Consider the following 18,509-nt stretch of genomic DNA (forward strand, 5'->3'; position numbering starts at 1 on the left):
CCTCCCTCCCTCCCTCTCTCCCTGCTGCCTGTGGTTCAGGATATTCAGCTACTGCTCTAACACTATATCTGTCTGCTTCCTGCCATGAAGATCATACACTCACCCTCCAAAACTGTAAGCAAGCCCCCAGTTAAATTCATTTTATATGAGTTGTCTTGGCCATCGTGTCTGTTCACAGCAATAGAACAGTGACTAAGACAGACAACTCCCGTACTACAATGGCATAGAAGACACATTTCCACAAGAGATAATGGGAGCATAGAAAGGAAGAGTGAACAAAATGTAAGACCCAAATCCAACAGATTCTGCTAGTACAATGTTCATTCCTAAGGGCATGTCACAGCCCTGACTAGTAAACATCCCATGTGCCTCAATGATGTCACTATGGCAGTCCATGATTTACACCTGATACTGAGTAGCACCGCCCACAGGTACAGCAACCCTGCTGTCCATAGTCTGACCTCCCATTGTAATCTGGGTGGAAACCATCCATGCCGGGGTCCAGCCTCAACACAGGATCAGAGTTCTCAACTGGAAGCAGGGATATCTGGAAGGGACATAACAAATATACACAGACTACTTTTTTGGGTACAAGCTGACAGGCATTTTTTCAAGGTTCAAAGTTTCTCTTCTCTCTCATTCTCTCTCGCTCATTCGCTCGCAACTTGAGGCTGCACACACTCTGCATTCTCCTGTGCTCTCTGCTTTTCTCCTATGTGCTTTTCTTTTCTTGAACTCTCATACTCACACACACCTCTGTGCATTCCTCTTTCATTCTCACACACACCCTTCACACACATCTCACACACACACCACGTGCACTCTTCTTTTACACACACACACACACACACACACACACACACACACTGTACACACCTCACATCCTCTCCTCACTCACTCTTCACATGCTCTTCTCATGCTCTCTCTCTCTCATTCTCTCTCTCATTCTTCATTCACTCTCCACATTCCCCTCACACACTCCTCACTTGCTCTCTTCATGCTCTCTACTTGCTCTCCTGCCTTTCTCTTGCCCCAGTCTTTTATTGATACTCCAAAAGCAGGTTTAAAAAAAGACACTGTACAATCATTGCCATATCAAATTCAAAAGAATAACCATGTCCCACAAAGAATCGAGAATTACAACTGTTCCCCAAAGTTTCAAGCTTGTCTATTCCCAGGCCTATAGCCAAAATAATAATAATTGCAAACTTACCATTATTTAAACTTTAACTTATTATATTTCAGAGCTCAGAGCTCTGAGACCAGCTACTTGCATTTTCCTATGAAGCTCTAATGATAAATGACATGAGCAAAGCTGCCAGGCAGTGGCCAGAAAGAATCAATTTAACCCTTAACTCAATAATTCTGCTAGCTTTCTGCTTCTGTACATTACACACAATGACTCTCCTAAGAGTCTCAGTGTTTTGACTTAGTTTTACTAATATAAGATTTTACATATTCTATACTTGTTTATCCAAGAACCACTCTCAAATGTTATACAAAACTTATTTCATAACTTTAATAATTTTCCTTTCTTGGAGTCCCAATGTTGGCTCTATTTCATTTTCTAATAATTCTTCAAACTTTCTTTGCAAGTCAAGCATTAATCTGGAACTACCATTGTGCAGTTATTACATTGCTTCCAATATGAGAACACATAGCATGCACCTAGGCCTTTAGGATTGTGCTGTGCTGTGTCTCATGCCTCAATTTTTTAATTGTTTAAGAATCATTACATCAAGGAACATCTAGTTTCACAGAATTCACCAGAGCAGAAGGAGAAAGAAGTAGGAAAGTCAGAGATAATAGAATAATTATGCACACCAAGGCCAACTGAAAGCAGTCACACACAAATGAAATCTATATAGCCGTTGTCTAGGGCTAAGGTTAGGAGAAATGGGAACAACTGGTTTTTTTACAAAGAGCTGCTGCGGGCGACTGAGATGTCTCCATCCTGGCCTACAGCAGGCAGTCCATTTTTCAGATGGCATGTCCCCTGGAGGGATGTGTCTCCTGCTTCTCAGAGTCCCATCCTTTTCTACAAGGAGCTGCCATAGTGCTGGGGTCAGCCCCAGCATAGGGTGTTCTTTCTTGTCTGTTCTTCTTGAGGCAATAGCAGTGGGGGCCGGGTTGAGGGGGGAGAGCTTAGGCAGAGGGTAGGACTTTGTCAAGATATTTAGGGTTGCTGTATAATAAAAAGTTTACTTATCTAAGCCTAGGTTACTATGCTGTTGTAGCTAAGCTGCCTTATGTGATCCTCTGAGGCCAGAAACTGCAGTTTCTGTCACCTAGCACCTCTCCTTCAAACCACAAAGGATTAAGTAGGTAGCCTTGTCTCGCTCAGCAGGAACTGCTGAGCTCTAACTTTCAGCCTGCTGGTTAGAAGTCGCAGGAAGAGAAGACACTTAGAGAAGTGATGATAGAGTTTATTACCAAGTTGTAAAAAGTTTCCTGTGAAAGCTATCTAAGGGGAAAAGCAGAAAGATCCTAAGTGGGTAAACGGGAAAATTCTCTAAGTGGGGAAAGGGAAAAGATTCTAGTCTAAGTGGGGAAAGGCAAAAAAAGTCTCCTCTATTGATCTTAGCTCTATTGATCATAGATCTTGCTTCTCTTTGTCCTCAGTACTTATACATCTTTCAGAATACATGGTCACATGTTACAAGGCTCATCACAAGTTCACACAAAATATCAAATCATAAATTGAAATAGAAGTTTACAACGGCAAATGTTTACATGCATATCCATTAGGAATAATTATCTGGCTAAACATCCATCATCTGTCTGAGCTCCACAGATCCACTGAGAGCTTAAAACCATAACTAAGTTATTAGTGAAGTTTTGTATAGATAAACCCAGTTGGTATTTTATCTTCTGTCCTAGTACCTACAATAAATCGTTGGTTGCCTTTTAATGACCTTTGGTTAATTGTTTTACAACCTCTTGAACTGTGCTCCGAGTAGGAGAAAGTCTGGTTACCATCTAAGAGCAATTAACTGGTGACACTTGGAAGACTGACATAGTTCTCACTGCAGCTTTGACTACCAGAAAAGGACCTAATAGCAGTCCCATTAGTAAAAGAGCTTAATATCATAGATATAATTTCAGGAATTCTTATAGGATCATCATTAAGACTTAAGTCATCTATTTGTCAATATAGCATCACTACAAGATAGTACATCTTCATGGATCTACAGAGATCTGCTTCAAAGGGGGTGTGCTCCTACTTAGTGATTGTTATATATGTTTAATAATAACAGGAAAAGCATATTAATAGCAGGAATCTTTCCTAAAATGAGTCCCTCACAGCCTTGCTTAATGAGGGTTCACCTGTCGCAGAATCTGAGACAGGCCACTTCAGGATGATCACCTGCTAGTTATTAGCTTGTCCCATTATGGCTCCTGACACCGAAAGCTTCTGAGATGTCTCCATCCTGGCCTCCTGCAGGCAGTCCCTGTCACTGTATGCTGTCTCCAGCACATCCATGAGCTAATAGTGCTTGCATTCGCATAGCTATTAAACCACCATCTAGTGGATGACCTAAAACTCTGACCTCAGCTGAGACAATACGTAGTCTCTGTCCATATCGTTGCTTGAGCGTTTAAGGCAGTTAAGGACAATGACACAGATACTTGGGAAACACTTCTCAGCTGGCTTGTGTGAGTGAGAGCCTTAGAAGCTCTCTTGTGAGAAGGGAAGTTTCTCAGTGAGTTTACCATGGTCTGTAGCCTGTGATGGACCAATTCGTGAACCACATTCAGGACATCTTCCCTATTGTCTTGATGTAAATAAAGTACTTGGCATCTCTCTAATGGTCCCTATGAGTCTCTCCAAGTACCATGTCTTCCTTAGTCCCAGTTTTACATTCCCTTTCTGACTGAATTGCAAGTTTTGAGTCTCTCTGCTCTGCTGTTTGCTTCCAGAACTCACTGAAAGCTTGGCTAGGAGTAGCCAGCAATAACCATTGCACAGCCTGAATGTGGAACCCCTTAAAACTTCTTCTAGCAGACTACTTAGTCTATCCCCTTTAAATCCAGCATCTCTTGAATTCACTGGACATGACATAATGCGGACAAACTCTTTGTCAGACTCTAACATTCCTTCCTCCACCCCAGTGTCCAGCAGAGGTCATGGTGCATTCGAGACATCATGGAGCAGGCCTTCAGTGTTCATATTCCTGCCGGCAGTCTGGTCTTCTGCAGCCCCACCATCATCATCCATGCCCACTTCATTCTTCTTAGAGAATTCTAGGTTTCTGCTAGCCCGCTCCTTGAAAAATTTTCCAATTTGTCTCTCAAAACAATTTCAAAGCCTCAAGAATCACGTGAAGAGATCATCTCACTTTGTGATTCAAACTCAGATTTTAACCTTGTGCAGCAAGCGTTTTACCCACTGATCCAATTCCACATAAAGGAAACCCACACCTTCTGGCCCATGGCACAAGCATGCTATTTCTTAAGAGAAACAGGAACTGTTTATCAGGATGAAGGCTGGTATTATAAAACCTAGGATGCTGCCTGTAGGACATAAATGACAGACGTGTTAGCAGGGGCTCTATTGTGTACTCCTGTACTCTTTCCATGATGGGAGAGAACATAGAGATTGACTCTCAGAATTCAGATGAAGACTTCATGCCCTTGTCATTCTACCAATAGGAACGTGGTTGCTTCCTCAATCCCAGGGAAGATCTTAAGAGCAAAACTAAGGAGTGTTGAGATTTGGGCATGAGGACATATGGAACCCCAAGATGTGTGTGGGAACACAGCTAACTGCTGAGGAGGGTGACTCCAGCCTTTCTCTTTTCTGTCTCTTCTATTGGATCACTGCTTACTGGATTGTGTTTTTTCAGACAGAAACAATCAGAAAAGGAACAAAAGAGGGATGGAGCTCATTTGCTCAGGCTTCTAATGACACGGGGGTGGGGGTGGGGGTTGGATTTGCAGAGTTGGTGACTTGAGAAAAGCCAGTGCTCATTTAGGGGAAATGACCAGCTGCCTTACAAGAGGACTTTTACATTGTGGTTTTCACATCAACATGGAAAGTTGAAGGGAACAACAAGAGGATGGGCTCTGGCCACGTTGGGTGACTCTAATGAGTTACACTAAACACAGCTGCTCCTGAGTTGTCTCTGCTGTCATCCTGATGGTACCTCCCGAGGTCCCCGTGAACTGAGGCTTCCTGCCGACCCATAGGACTTGGATGGTGATGAGGCAGAGATTGGCTACAGCCAGTCTTCTACCTTTGGAGCCCAGGGAGTTAGACTCCCAGCTGTCAGTGGGGCAGCACCTTCCTAATTGGCCATTGGAGGCCAAGAGCCCCAGCAAGGCTAGAAGCACAGCATCCTCACCAGCACCAGCACAGTGACCTCTGCACATCGGTTTCTACTTTCAGTGACAGGAGAGCAGGCAAGGTAAGGAACCTGGCTTTATTCTTTACAAACCGTAGAACCTGTCACAACCAGAACCTGCATATCCCGGATCTTCATGGGGACCCAGGTGACCACCTCTGCTCACAGTCATCTCAATCCACTTCCCAAGAACCCATAAATGATCTGATTAAGGAACAGGATCAACTGATGCCCACCTCAACCATCACAGACCAAGCTCAGCAGCACAGGGCACTGGGTGCATGGATATTGGCTGTGTGACCTTGGGGTAGACCAGACCTGACTCCCTTATGAAAGGTAAGTTCATTGTGTCACTTGTGATGAGTAAGAAACTATGTAGGCAGAGATCAGAAGGGTAAACAGTGTTCACTTGGAGCCTGCCTCAGTAAGCTGACATAACCTACCCTGATCATCTTTGGCCTTGGCACAGTTCAGGTGTGCAGATTTGAGGGGACCCTCTTATTGAGCACTAGCTCCAGTTCTGCAGGCAGGTGGACTGAAGCTCTGCATCCAGGCAGCTCACAGGAGGCAGTGGTTCCCCTGGCTCATCAGGAGTAGGGTTGAGGTGAGCAGTGGCTGTCCCTTACTGTCAGGATCACCCAGTTCTCTCTCACAGCAGAGAAAAGTCCTCAACCCATGCTTTTCTCTCATGCCAGAAATGGCAATAGCTAAGCAGGGGAAATCAAGCTTGTTTGGGGGTTATCAAGAAGCAACAGACCAGCCTTTCTTTCCATAATTATTAGTATGGAAATCCATGTGTGTTCAGGACTGTGACCCTTGGTGTTTGTGTCAAGAGTGTAAGCACAAAACCATTCCTTGCACAGCTTACAGCTCACAGTGGGAAAGTTAGCTTTGCAGTGCATGGTAGGCTTGGATGGGACCCCCAACCACCAACTCAGACACATGTGAGAACTGCGGAGAACTGTAGAGGAGAGTGGAGGGCACAGAAATGAGCTCACCCAGACTGAGAACTTTCCTACCCCTGGAATGCTAGAGAATGGACATCACACAGATCTACCGACGTGCCTCAGCCCTGCAACTTCCCAGCCAAGTCCTGTGTGTACCAATATTGTAGTGACCACAGAGAGCGCCACTCAGGACACTTCAAGATTTTCAATGCTGTGAGCACTGTCAGAGAAAGTGAGAGGAATGGTCTGAGAGCACTGGGCAGAACCAACTCTATTTGGTTTTCAAATGGGAAAGACTAAGATCTTTTAATTCCTCCAAACTTGAGTTGAGATACAGAGCATAGTTAGCAGTGAGATAGGTTTTGAGGGCATGAGGATGTCCCAGGTATACCAAGGACCAATCCTTGGTGCTTTTGACAGGATAGAACTGGGCTATCTCATCTCATGTTCTATCTAACAATAAGATATTGACAGGAATCCCCTAGCCTCCTGTGTACATTGATGACTAATCAAGTCTATGCTTAGAATGAAAAAGCATGGTCCTACATGGGACAGACCATGGCTCAGACTCAGCCTGGGAAGGGCTGCTCCCTGCTCTCTTTTCAGCCTGGAGAGGGAAGGAACACACAGCTCAACTTCTGGAAGGGCAGGAGACTCTTGTAATATTCTTGAGTCAGAGACTATGATGAGGCATGGGAGATATGGGGTGGGACTCACAGGACATCTGTACTGATGACACAGGAAGCCTTTGGAGGTAGTGGGACAGGATCCTTTAAACCCCCAAAGCTGACACAGATAAGGAGACAGAGCTGGCAGTGAAGTCAGGTCCCATGCCATGAGCATGTCCCAAATATATGAGGGTCCCAGACCTGGTGTGAGTCAGGGCATGGGCCTAGGCCACAATCTCTAACATCTTGTCACTAGCAGGAGCCCCTCCCATCCTCAATGAAGCAGAGTCTGCACACACCATAGCTTTCCAGCAGTTTTGGGAGTCAGATGAAGACAAGAGCCTAGCAGGGGACACAGATACAGCCCAAGTCTGCAGAGAGGTCTTCCCCTGCTCTGAGTGCAGCCTAGAGATGACAAGATTGCCTACCCCAGTTTCTGGCAGGTCAGCAGCTTCTCTTGTCCACTCTAAGGTCAGTGGGTGAGACAGAGGGAAGGGCAGAACTTGAGAGTGTTTTTTTTTCTTAAAATGACATCACCCAGGACGTCCCTGGAGGTGGAGAACAAGCAACCCAGAGGCAAGTGTGGAGACACAGAAAGGCTGTCTGTACCTGAGAGTCGCTCAGCTCAGAAACCCTCTTTGTATCCTCAGAGTTCAGCTCAGGCTTCTGCACGGACGGGGCTCAGCACATCCTTAGGAACTAAGTAACTCAGAGGAGATGCCCTCTTTCAGGCCACACTGGTCCACCTGGAAGGCGACCCAGGCCTCTGGGCTTGTGGACAGTATGTCACGGATGTATCTCAGCACTCCATGGGACAAGTACCTTTAGAGTTGAGGACTGTTTCCCTTCTGCCTCCACCTTCCTCTCTTCAGCTGACCTCACTCATGGCCACATCAGTCCACAGGAATGGAAGTCTCTCAGCAGTGTCCTTGCAGGGCTTCGTGCTGGTGGGATTTGGGGGAGGCGCCTCAACCCAGGCCCTGCTCTTTGCTGTCTTCCTTGTCCTGTACCTAGTGACCTTCCTGGGCAACCTCACCATGATCGTGGTCATCACCCTGGATGCCCGCCTGCACTCCCCCATGTACTTCTTCCTCAAGAACCTGTCCTTTGTCGACCTCTGTTACTCCTCTGCCATTGCCCCCAAGGCAATGGCCAACTTCTATTCCTCCAAAGCCATTGGAGTTGCTGGTTGTGCTGCACAGCTGTTTTTCTTCTCCTTTCTGGGAACAAGTGAGGCTTTACTTCTTGCTGTGATGGCCTATGACCGCTTCATGGCCATCTGCAGTCCCCTGCACTACCCGGTGACCATGTCCTCCACAGTCTGTGCTTGCCTTGTGCTGGCAGCCTACTGTGGAGGTTGCCTCAACTCCATTGTGGAGACCAGCCTCACTTTTCAACTTCCCTTCTGTGGCTCCAATCACATTGACCATTTCTTCTGTGATGTGCCCCCACTACTCCAGATTGCCTGCGCCAACACCTCTGTCAATGAGCTGGTAATGTTTGCCATCTGTGGTTTCATTCTAATGGGGGCAACATTAGTCATCCTGATTTCCTATGGCTACATCACCGTGACCATCCTTAGCATGCACTCGGGATCCAGGAGGCACAAGGTCTTCTCTACCTGCGGCTCCCATTTGACAGCCGTGTCCTTGTTTTATGGAACTGGGATTGCCATATATGGCCAGCCAGGAGGTTTGGCATCTAAAGAGCAAGGCAAGGTGGTGTCCATCTTCTACACCCTGGTCATCCCCATGCTCAACCCCCTCATCTACAGCCTGCGGAACAAGGATGTGAAGGATGCCCTGAGGAGGCTGGGACAGAGACCGAGACAGAAACATGCAGCCGTGTAAAGGAAGGTATCCTGGGGATGGAAGGAAGGGTTGTGTGGAAGACAACCTCATCACTAGGGCAGTTTATGTGTGTTTTGAATCTTGTTTTCCTGCTTGCTTCCGGGTAGCTTCCTGCATACTTTCCGCCTTCTGGCATTTATGTGTGACTTCTTCTGTCCTCTTGTATTCTAGGAGCAGCAAAATCTCTCAGGGTAAACACCACTGTATTAGGACAATTATCTACAAGAATGAGGCTGCTCCTTGGAGGCGGAAATAATCACCTCCTGAGAACCAGTTGTTCCTTCAAACAGCAAGGGATTTCTTGGGCTGTTTTCTAGAACTATGATGGAGACCCCCTGTGATGGGCATGACCAACCACACCACACTGCTTGTCCTCTGTCCCAATCCCTGTCCCATTTCAGCATAAAACCCTCATCAATACCCCACTAATGGACTCAGGTCACTTACTGGACCTTGCTATTTACTCTGAACAAGGTAGTTATATTAATGAAACTTCTTCTCTTTGACTCGAGTCATCTCTTGACTCTATAAGTGGCATATAGGTGGCTAAGCCTAACCTATTGAGAGCCCAAGCTTGGACCTGGGCCTTCTGCCTTATCTACTTATCTGTTATATTATTAGCTAAAGAAAAACTAGGCTAATTATATGTTAACTCTCATTTTATGTATCAATTTGAACTAAATCCTTTTGGAGAAGACTTTAATATGTAAACACTAGCTAACACATATCCACAAAGAGAATCTAGGAACAAATGCATTTATGGCAACCTTCAAGTTGGAATCTTGGTCACAACACTAATGTAGCAAAGCAGATTTACCGATATCTGAAGGAACATTGAACGTAGACTTTTGACAGAATACAATCCGTTGGGATCACATATTTATTGGGTTCAGTTCATTCCCAAACTTTTGCGGTTGCTGCTGTACAGCCGAAGTAAGCATCCCTGAGGTTAGATTATAAACTGTTGTCTTTGTCAATTTAAAAATAAAAATTTAATCAGATAAATACTTCAAAAGCTAGTTGACTGAAATGGGCAATGCAGGAAAGGAACTCATCCATCCTCCCATGAGCCTTTGGGCACCACCCTGGATCAAGATATATTGCTTTACCAAAACAGGGGGACATGGTCAGGAGGGCAAAACTGACGCAAGAGATTGCTGTGACCTTAGGCTGTTCCTCAAGGAGCCTTGGGGGAGACTGTCCAATATGGGGAACACATAGGGAACAAGTAGGGGTTAGACAGTTCCATTGGAGTTCCATAGGAGTCATAGCAGAGCCTACTTAATTCAAGAACTCGATACAGTCAAGGTCACAGTGTTTCATTAGGAGAACAGTTTTCAGAAACAGAACTGCAAACATCTGAGACACAGGAACACAGCTGCACCATTGAGAGATATAGATGTGCTCACTAAGTACAAGCTCACCTTGTCTACCAGATGTGCCACATGAGGATGGTAGAGAACAACTTCTTTTGAGTGATGAGAAACCTAGGCCTCCATGTGCCATGCAGAGACAGACTCCATGTTTTTTTTGAAGGGAAACAGTGTGTCTGTTGCTAACCATTATATAACATAGGATGCTACTCATAGGGCACAAATGGCAGAAACATTGCAGAGGCACATATGACCCATTCCTGATGCACTCCAAGCCAGGATTGAAAGGATAATGCTGGACTGTCTAGAGGAACAAGCAGGTGGTATTCTTGTCATCCACAAAGAGAAGCTTGACAGAAGAGTCAAACCCAGTCATCGACCAAGCAGTGACTTGTGAAGAATATTCCAAGTCAAGGACGTTAGCAAGGGCGTTCTCAGAAAGACTCTAGCTTTTCAGAAGATAAGGCCAATAGCTAACATAGAGAACCTCATGAAATTTAAAGAAGCAAAACAAAACAAAACGTCTGTACACCAAGGGACACAGCTGATGAGTTGCCACTTCTGAAGCTTTGCCTCTGGTCTGTTGGCAAGCCTGTGGTTTCTTCAGGATTAAACTACAGCTGCTGATTCACGTGTGGTATCTGCCTGCTGAGAGGACTGACCTGTAGCTGCCAGTTCCTGTGTGCTGCCTGCCTGCCTGCCTAGAGGACTGGTCTGCAGCTGCTGAGTTGCATTGGCGTTTGTTACAGGACTGAACTGCTGACAAAGAAGATCAAGCTCGCTCCCAAAGAACTTTTGCTAAACAGGTCTACTTCTCTGGTGGGTGGTGGGTAAGAGGAGAAATTGAATGCTCATTACAGTAGGTTGCAAAAATTTTATGCCTACAAATGGTTCCACACCCATGTACATACAAGTGGCACTAATTGGATTCAGAGAGAGAGAGAGAGAGAGAGAGAGAGAGAGAGAGAGAGAGAGAGAGAGAGAGAGAACACATGAAATTGGGAAGTGAAAGTGATAGGATAGTTGAGCAGTTAAAGTATAGATTTGATCAAAACCTATTATATTCATGTATGAAATTACCAAAGTAAAATGAAGGAAATATGTTTTAACAAAATCAAATAACCCAATTAATAAATGAAAGAAACAGACACTTCTCAAAATATGAAACAAAAATGGCCAATAAATATACGAAATGTTCAACTTCTCTAGCTATCAGAGAGATGCAAATTAGGACAACAGGGAAGGGGTTAGAGATGCTTCAGGAGTTAAAAGCACTTGGCACTCTTGCACTGGAACCAGCACCTACATGCAGCTTACAGGGACTGTTACACTAGTCCCTGGAGGTTTAGCACCCTCTTCCAGCTGCCATGGGCACTGCACACATGTGGTGTCCATACATACATGCAGGCAAATGCACCTAAAATAAAAAATAAATCTTTAAATGGGAGGTGGTGGCACATGCCTTTTTTTTTAAACAGTAGCACATGTTTAATTTTTGAAATTTGGCACCCCAGAGTTTGGTACATAAATGTATATATGCAGACCATAGAATATATTTTTTGTTAACTGATCCCTTGATTACAATAAAATGGCCTTCTGCATCTCTTCTGAGTAAAGTCTATTTTATCAGATATTAGGATAGCAGCACTTTAATCCATCCTTTGGGAGGCAGAAGCTGACAGATCTCTGAGTTCAAGGCTAGCCTGGTCTACAGAGCAAGCTTTAGGAAAGATAGGGCTACACAAACCTTATCTTGAAAAACCAAATAAGTAAATTTTGAAAGAACCAACACTGAAATTCAGTCTTACTTCAGATTATGACAATTTTGTTAATAAAATGAAATCGTCTTAATGGAAACCATGAAGAAAATAAAAAACAGTAAATGCTGGTGAGGATGTAAACTAATCAATTCAGTATGGAAGGTTCTCAAAAAAACCAACAGATCTTCCATATGGTCCAGATGAAGCTCTTCTGAGGACTCCAAACTAGCACATCATAGACACTTCCACATCACCCTTTACTATAGCACCATTGATAATAGCTGAGTCATACAACCAACCTAGGTGTCCAGCAACAGGGGAGTGGATGAGAAAAACGTGGTATGCACACACACACAATGGGATTTTGCCAACTGAAAGAAGAATCAACCCATTCTATCTGCCAAAACTGGATGCAACTAGAGCTAGTCATATTAAGTAACCTAGGACAAGTGCCAGGTTTTCTCTTCCTCGTGGACACCAGATTCTACGCAGATACATAAAGCCATATGTGTACCTACAGCATGAGGGTAGAAGTAAAACTGGAGGAACAGGAAGCAACACTGGGAGAGTGAGCTAAGTAAACGGAGGGTGGGTGTAGGGGTGTGAGCGAGAAGCTGTTCAACGCTTGGATGTAGCTCGAAAATTAAACTATTAAAAAAAAAAAAAGATGTGAGTACTGACTGATATGTTATCAGGGAAAGTGTCAAGTCCAGAACTGACCCAGGTGTATGAAGACACCAACCGAAGCCACAGACATACAGTCACCCAAGGGACACAGGATCAAGCATTGGGGGAAGCAAAGGCTCACTGCAATCCAGGAGAGGCACTTTCCCTTAGTTTGGATAGCTTCTATTACTGCTGGATTGGATTTTGAATCCCTTTAAGCAGGAAGTGTATTGCTTAAAGGACTTGAATTCTTTAAGCATATGGGAAGAGCAGAGGAGGGGCTGTGGCTAGGGGTGGGGGTGGGATGGAAACTACCCCACCTGGGAGACTGTTCTAATGAGGGGCATTGGTCTTTCTGAGATGACTCTGCCATACTCCCGATGGTCCTTCCCCAAGTCTCTGAGGACCAAAGCTTCCTGCCAATAGACCAAGAGAGGATGCCATGAGAAAGAGATTGGCTGGAGCCAATGCTGAGCCTCTGGAGCTCAGAGGCAGGGTGAAGTTCCAGCCACAACAGAGAATGGTGTCCTTGTAATTGGACACTGGAGGCCAAGAGTCCCAGCCCTGCCAGATGCAGAGAATCCTCCCAAGCAAGGAGAACCCAACATACACTGTCTGTCTGAGAGGGAACAGAGAGGAACCAAGGCAAGGAAGGCAGGCGTCTTCCCTCTTTACAGGGCCCAGAGCCCGAGACATCAAAAACATTCACCCCAGACCCTCAGACACCAGGGTGCCCACCTGTTCACAGTTATCTCATTCCCCCACCAAGAGAGCTGTAAATCACCATATGAACAGGAACCACGGATGCCCATCTTCAAAGAAGCCCAGGATTGCCAGCCTGAGGATGCCGGGAGAGAGCTGTTGGCTGTGTGACCTTGTTGCAAACCAGACTCTCACCTAGATATGGTAAGTGTGTCACCTGTCAGGACTGAAAATGTAGGAGAGTTGGTGGCTAGAGGGTAGCGGGGTCAACATTCAGCAGATTGTCTTGGTGGTAGATTGTTCCTTAGTGGTAGGAACGTTCCTGTCCTGAATAGCCCTGGTCTTCACCCTGTTCAGAGCTGAGACTGGAGCCTCCACCCTAGGTTCAGCTTGTTCAATAAAAGCTCCCCTTCTGCAGCTATGTGTAATAAAGCTCTGTGTTCAACCAGCTCACAAGAGGCAGTGATGGTACAGCCTCAGGAGTGGCAGGGCCTAGGTGAGCACAGGCTATCCCTTCAATTCCCTGTCACCGGTTGCTCCACTGATTCTGTGGGCATCCTGTATCCCTGGAAAACTGGAGAGATCGCGTTTGTCCTTGCTGCAACAGGAAGCAAAAATCCAGACATGGCATGCATATTCTCACCACATTTACTACAATGAAAACCTGTGTGGTTAATCCTGAGACACCCTCCCCTCTCTTGGTGGGTGTGTCAAGAGTGACCACAAAGCCCCATGTACCTATGAAGAGAAAATGACCATTTGTGCTTGCACTGGGAAACTGGACTCCATAGTAGATGGTGGGCTCCATCAGGATCCTCCAGGATCCATGTCTGCACTGTATGTTGTATATGGAGGATATCAGTGGTGAGTTTTGCAACAACTGAACCCACCTCGTTCACAGCATCCTTGAACCCCAAGGGTGATGTCGAGCAGACAACCTGCCCCTATGTAACTAAGCTCCCAACCCCAGAAGCCTCCTGCATCCGTCTCAGGGACCTACAGAGTGGTGACCCATGACCAGTCCCAAAAGGGTGCTCCTCACCTACTACTCTGGTCCCTAAGATGAAGAGAAAGTGACTGGGGATAGACAGCAGGTGTAAGGCAGAGGCTAGCCTGTCTGATTTTCCAATTGGAAGGTAAACCCCCAAAGCTGAAGTGGAACAGGTAACAGAGATGTCAGGGAGATCAAGTTGGAAGCCAATACGCATGGGTACCAGCCTCGCTGTTTCTGAGAACATGGGCCTAGGCCACCCACACATCATATATAGGTGTTGACTGGCAGGAACATGCTCAAGCAAGCAGAGGCTCGGCATGTTGATTGTATCTATGGACCAGGCCTAGAGTAAGAGCTGCCTAGGGGAGAGCAGAGCCCTGCAGGGGACAAAGGCACAGCCTCAGGGTGGTAAGAGCCATGTTCTTAGCCTGATTTCCAACCTGGAAATGGTAAGATGACCCAATCTGGTTGCTGGGAGGTCAGCAGATCCTCATGTCCATTTTATGGACATTGAGTAACATGAATGGGTAGGATGGGTCTCCCGAGTGGCTCCTAAATGGTGTCACTCAGGAAGGTCCTTGGAGATGGGTAGCAAGCAACCCAGAGGCAGCTTAGGGATGCCAAAGTCTGTAGCTAAGAATCACTTGGCTCAGGAAGAGTCTTTATACCCTAAGATCCACAGTCTAGCTTCATACACAGACAGTTCTCAGCTCATCCCCATGAACAAAAAGTCAGAGGAAATGTCCACTTTCAGGTCAGACCAGCACAGAAGAGCATCTGGTGAACTTTTGCACAGTGGCACCAACAGGTTCCTGCAGCCTGTGGAACATCCAACGACACCAATGAGACCTCCCTCTCTCTCCCTCCACCTTCCTCTCTTTAGCTGCCCCCACTCATGGCCATAGCAGTCCACAGGAATGGAAGCCTCTCTGACGTGTTCTTGCAGGGCTTTGTGCTGGTGGGATTTGGGGGAGGTGCCTCGACCCAGGCCCTGCTCTTTGCTGTCTTCCTGGCCCTATATGTTGTCACCATCCTGGGCAACCTCACCATGATCTTGGTCATCACCCTGGATGCCCGCCTGCACTCCCCCATGTACTTCTTCCTCAAGAACCTGTCCTTTGTCGACCTCTGTTACTCCTCTGCCATTGCCCCCAAGGCAATGGCCAACTTCTATTCCTCCAAAGCCATTGGAGTTGCTGGTTGTGCTGCACAGCTGTTTTTCTTCTCCTTTCTGGGAACAAGTGAGGCTTTACTTCTTGCTGTGATGGCCTATGACCGCTTCATGGCCATCTGCAGTCCCCTGCACTACCCGGTGACCATGTCCTCCACAGTCTGTGCTTGCCTTGTGCTGGCAGCCTACTGTGGAGGTTGCCTCAACTCCATTGTGGAGACCAGCCTCACTTTTCAACTTCCCTTCTGTGGCTCCAATCACATTGACCATTTCTTCTGTGATGTGCCCCCACTACTCCAGATTGCCTGCGCCAACACCTCTGTCAATGAGCTGGTAATGTTTGCCATCTGTGGTTTCATTCTAATGGGGGCAACATTAGTCATCCTGATTTCCTATGGCTACATCACCGTGACCATCCTTAGCATGCACTCGGGATCCAGGAGGCACAAGGTCTTCTCTACCTGCGGCTCCCATTTGACAGCCGTGTCCTTGTTTTATGGAACTGGGATTGCCATATATGGCCAGCCAGGAGGTTTGGCATCTAAAGAGCAAGGCAAGGTGGTGTCCATCTTCTACACCCTGGTCATCCCCATGCTCAACCCCCTCATCTACAGCCTGCGGAACAAGGATGTGAAGGATGCCCTGAGGAGGCTGGGACAGAGACCGAGACAGAAACATGCAGCCGTGTAAAGGAAGGTATCCTGGGGATGGAAGGAAGGGTTGTGTGGAAGACAACCTCATCACTAGGGCAGTTTATGTGTGTTTTGAATCTTGTTTTCCTGCTTGCTTCCGGGTAGCTTCCTGCATACTTTCCGCCTTCTGGCATTTATGTGTGACTTCTTCTGTCCTCTTGTATTCTAGGAGCAGCAAAATCTCTCAGGGTAAACACCACTGTATTAGGACAATTATCTACAAGAATGAGGCTGCTCCTTGGAGGCGGAAATAATCACCTCCTGAGAACCAGTTGTTCCTTCAAACAGCAAGGGATTTCTTGGGCTGTTTTCTAGAACTATGATGGAGACCCCCTGTGATGGGCATGACCAACCACACCACACTGCTTGTCCTCTGTCCCAATCCCTGTCCCATTTCAGCATAAAACCCTCATCAATACCCCACTAATGGACTCAGGTCACTTACTGGACCTTGCTATTTACTCTGAACAAGGTAGTTATATTAATGAAACTTCTTCTCTTTGACTCGAGTCATCTCTTGACTCTATAAGTGGCATATAGGTGGCTAAGCCTAACCTATTGAGAGCCCAAGCTTGGACCTGGGCCTTCTGCCTTATCTACTTATCTGTTATATTATTAGCTAAAGAAAAACTAGGCTAATTATATGTTAACTCTCATTTTATGTATCAATTTGAACTAAATCCTTTTGGAGAAGACTTTAATATGTAAACACTAGCTAACACATATCCACAAAGAGAATCTAGGAACAAATGCATTTATGGCAACCTTCAAGTTGGAATCTTGGTCACAACACTAATGTAGCAAAGCAGATTTACCGATATCTGAAGGAACATTGAACGTAGACTTTTGACAGAATACAATCCGTTGGGATCACATATTTATTGGGTTCAGTTCATTCCCAAACTTTTGCGGTTGCTGCTGTACAGCCGAAGTAAGCATCCCTGAGGTTAGATTATAAACTGTTGTCTTTGTCAATTTAAAAATAAAAATTTAATCAGATAAATACTTCAAAAGCTAGTTGACTGAAATGGGCAATGCAGGAAAGGAACTCATCCATCCTCCCATGAGCCTTTGGGCACCACCCTGGATCAAGATATATTGCTTTACCAAAACAGGGGGACATGGTCAGGAGGGCAAAACTGACGCAAGAGATTGCTGTGACCTTAGGCTGTTCCTCAAGGAGCCTTGGGGGAGACTGTCCAATATGGGGAACACATAGGGAACAAGTAGGGGTTAGACAGTTCCATTGGAGTTCCATAGGAGTCATAGCAGAGCCTACTTAATTCAAGAACTCGATACAGTCAAGGTCACAGTGTTTCATTAGGAGAACAGTTTTCAGAAACAGAACTGCAAACATCTGAGACACAGGAACACAGCTGCACCATTGAGAGATATAGATGTGCTCACTAAGTACAAGCTCACCTTGTCTACCAGATGTGCCACATGAGGATGGTAGAGAACAACTTCTTTTGAGTGATGAGAAACCTAGGCCTCCATGTGCCATGCAGAGACAGACTCCATGTTTTTTTTGAAGGGAAACAGTGTGTCTGTTGCTAACCATTATATAACATAGGATGCTACTCATAGGGCACAAATGGCAGAAACATTGCAGAGGCACATATGACCCATTCCTGATGCACTCCAAGCCAGGATTGAAAGGATAATGCTGGACTGTCTAGAGGAACAAGCAGGTGGTATTCTTGTCATCCACAAAGAGAAGCTTGACAGAAGAGTCAAACCCAGTCATCGACCAAGCAGTGACTTGTGAAGAATATTCCAAGTCAAGGACGTTAGCAAGGGCGTTCTCAGAAAGACTCTAGCTTTTCAGAAGATAAGGCCAATAGCTAACATAGAGAACCTCATGAAATTTAAAGAAGCAAAACAAAACAAAACGTCTGTACACCAAGGGACACAGCTGATGAGTTGCCACTTCTGAAGCTTTGCCTCTGGTCTGTTGGCAAGCCTGTGGTTTCTTCAGGATTAAACTACAGCTGCTGATTCACGTGTGGTATCTGCCTGCTGAGAGGACTGACCTGTAGCTGCCAGTTCCTGTGTGCTGCCTGCCTGCCTGCCTAGAGGACTGGTCTGCAGCTGCTGAGTTGCATTGGCGTTTGTTACAGGACTGAACTGCTGACAAAGAAGATCAAGCTCGCTCCCAAAGAACTTTTGCTAAACAGGTCTACTTCTCTGGTGGGTGGTGGGTAAGAGGAGAAATTGAATGCTCATTACAGTAGGTTGCAAAAATTTTATGCCTACAAATGGTTCCACACCCATGTACATACAAGTGGCACTAATTGGATTCAGAGAGAGAGAGAGAGAGAGAGAGAGAGAGAGAGAGAGA

At 45.9% G+C, this 18,509-nt stretch overlaps 2 protein-coding genes across 2 annotated transcripts; both read left to right on the forward strand.

Moving 5' to 3' along the window:
• Positions 1 to 7,844: 7,844 nt before the first annotated feature.
• Positions 7,845 to 8,810, forward strand: LOC110322434 (olfactory receptor 12-like). The gene has a single exon (XM_021199104.1). The coding sequence runs from the start codon at positions 7,845 to 7,847 to the stop codon at positions 8,808 to 8,810; it is 966 nt and encodes a 321-aa protein (XP_021054763.1).
• Positions 8,811 to 15,200: 6,390 nt separating this feature from the next.
• LOC110322465 (olfactory receptor 12-like) lies at positions 15,201 to 16,166 on the forward strand. Its single transcript, XM_021199145.1, has one exon. It carries the CDS (start codon positions 15,201 to 15,203, stop codon positions 16,164 to 16,166), a length of 966 nt encoding a protein of 321 aa, XP_021054804.1.
• The last annotated feature ends 2,343 nt before the right edge of the window (positions 16,167 to 18,509 follow it).

This window comes from Mus pahari, chromosome 5 (genome assembly GCF_900095145.1).
Source record: "Mus pahari chromosome 5, PAHARI_EIJ_v1.1, whole genome shotgun sequence".
NCBI lineage: Eukaryota > Metazoa > Chordata > Mammalia > Rodentia > Muridae > Mus > Mus pahari.

Coding starts and splice junctions, on each gene's coding strand:
- LOC110322434 (XM_021199104.1), top strand. CDS start 7,845: ATGGCCACATCAGTCCACAGGAATGGAAGTCTCTCAGCAGTGTCCTTG.
- LOC110322465 (XM_021199145.1), top strand. CDS start 15,201: ATGGCCATAGCAGTCCACAGGAATGGAAGCCTCTCTGACGTGTTCTTG.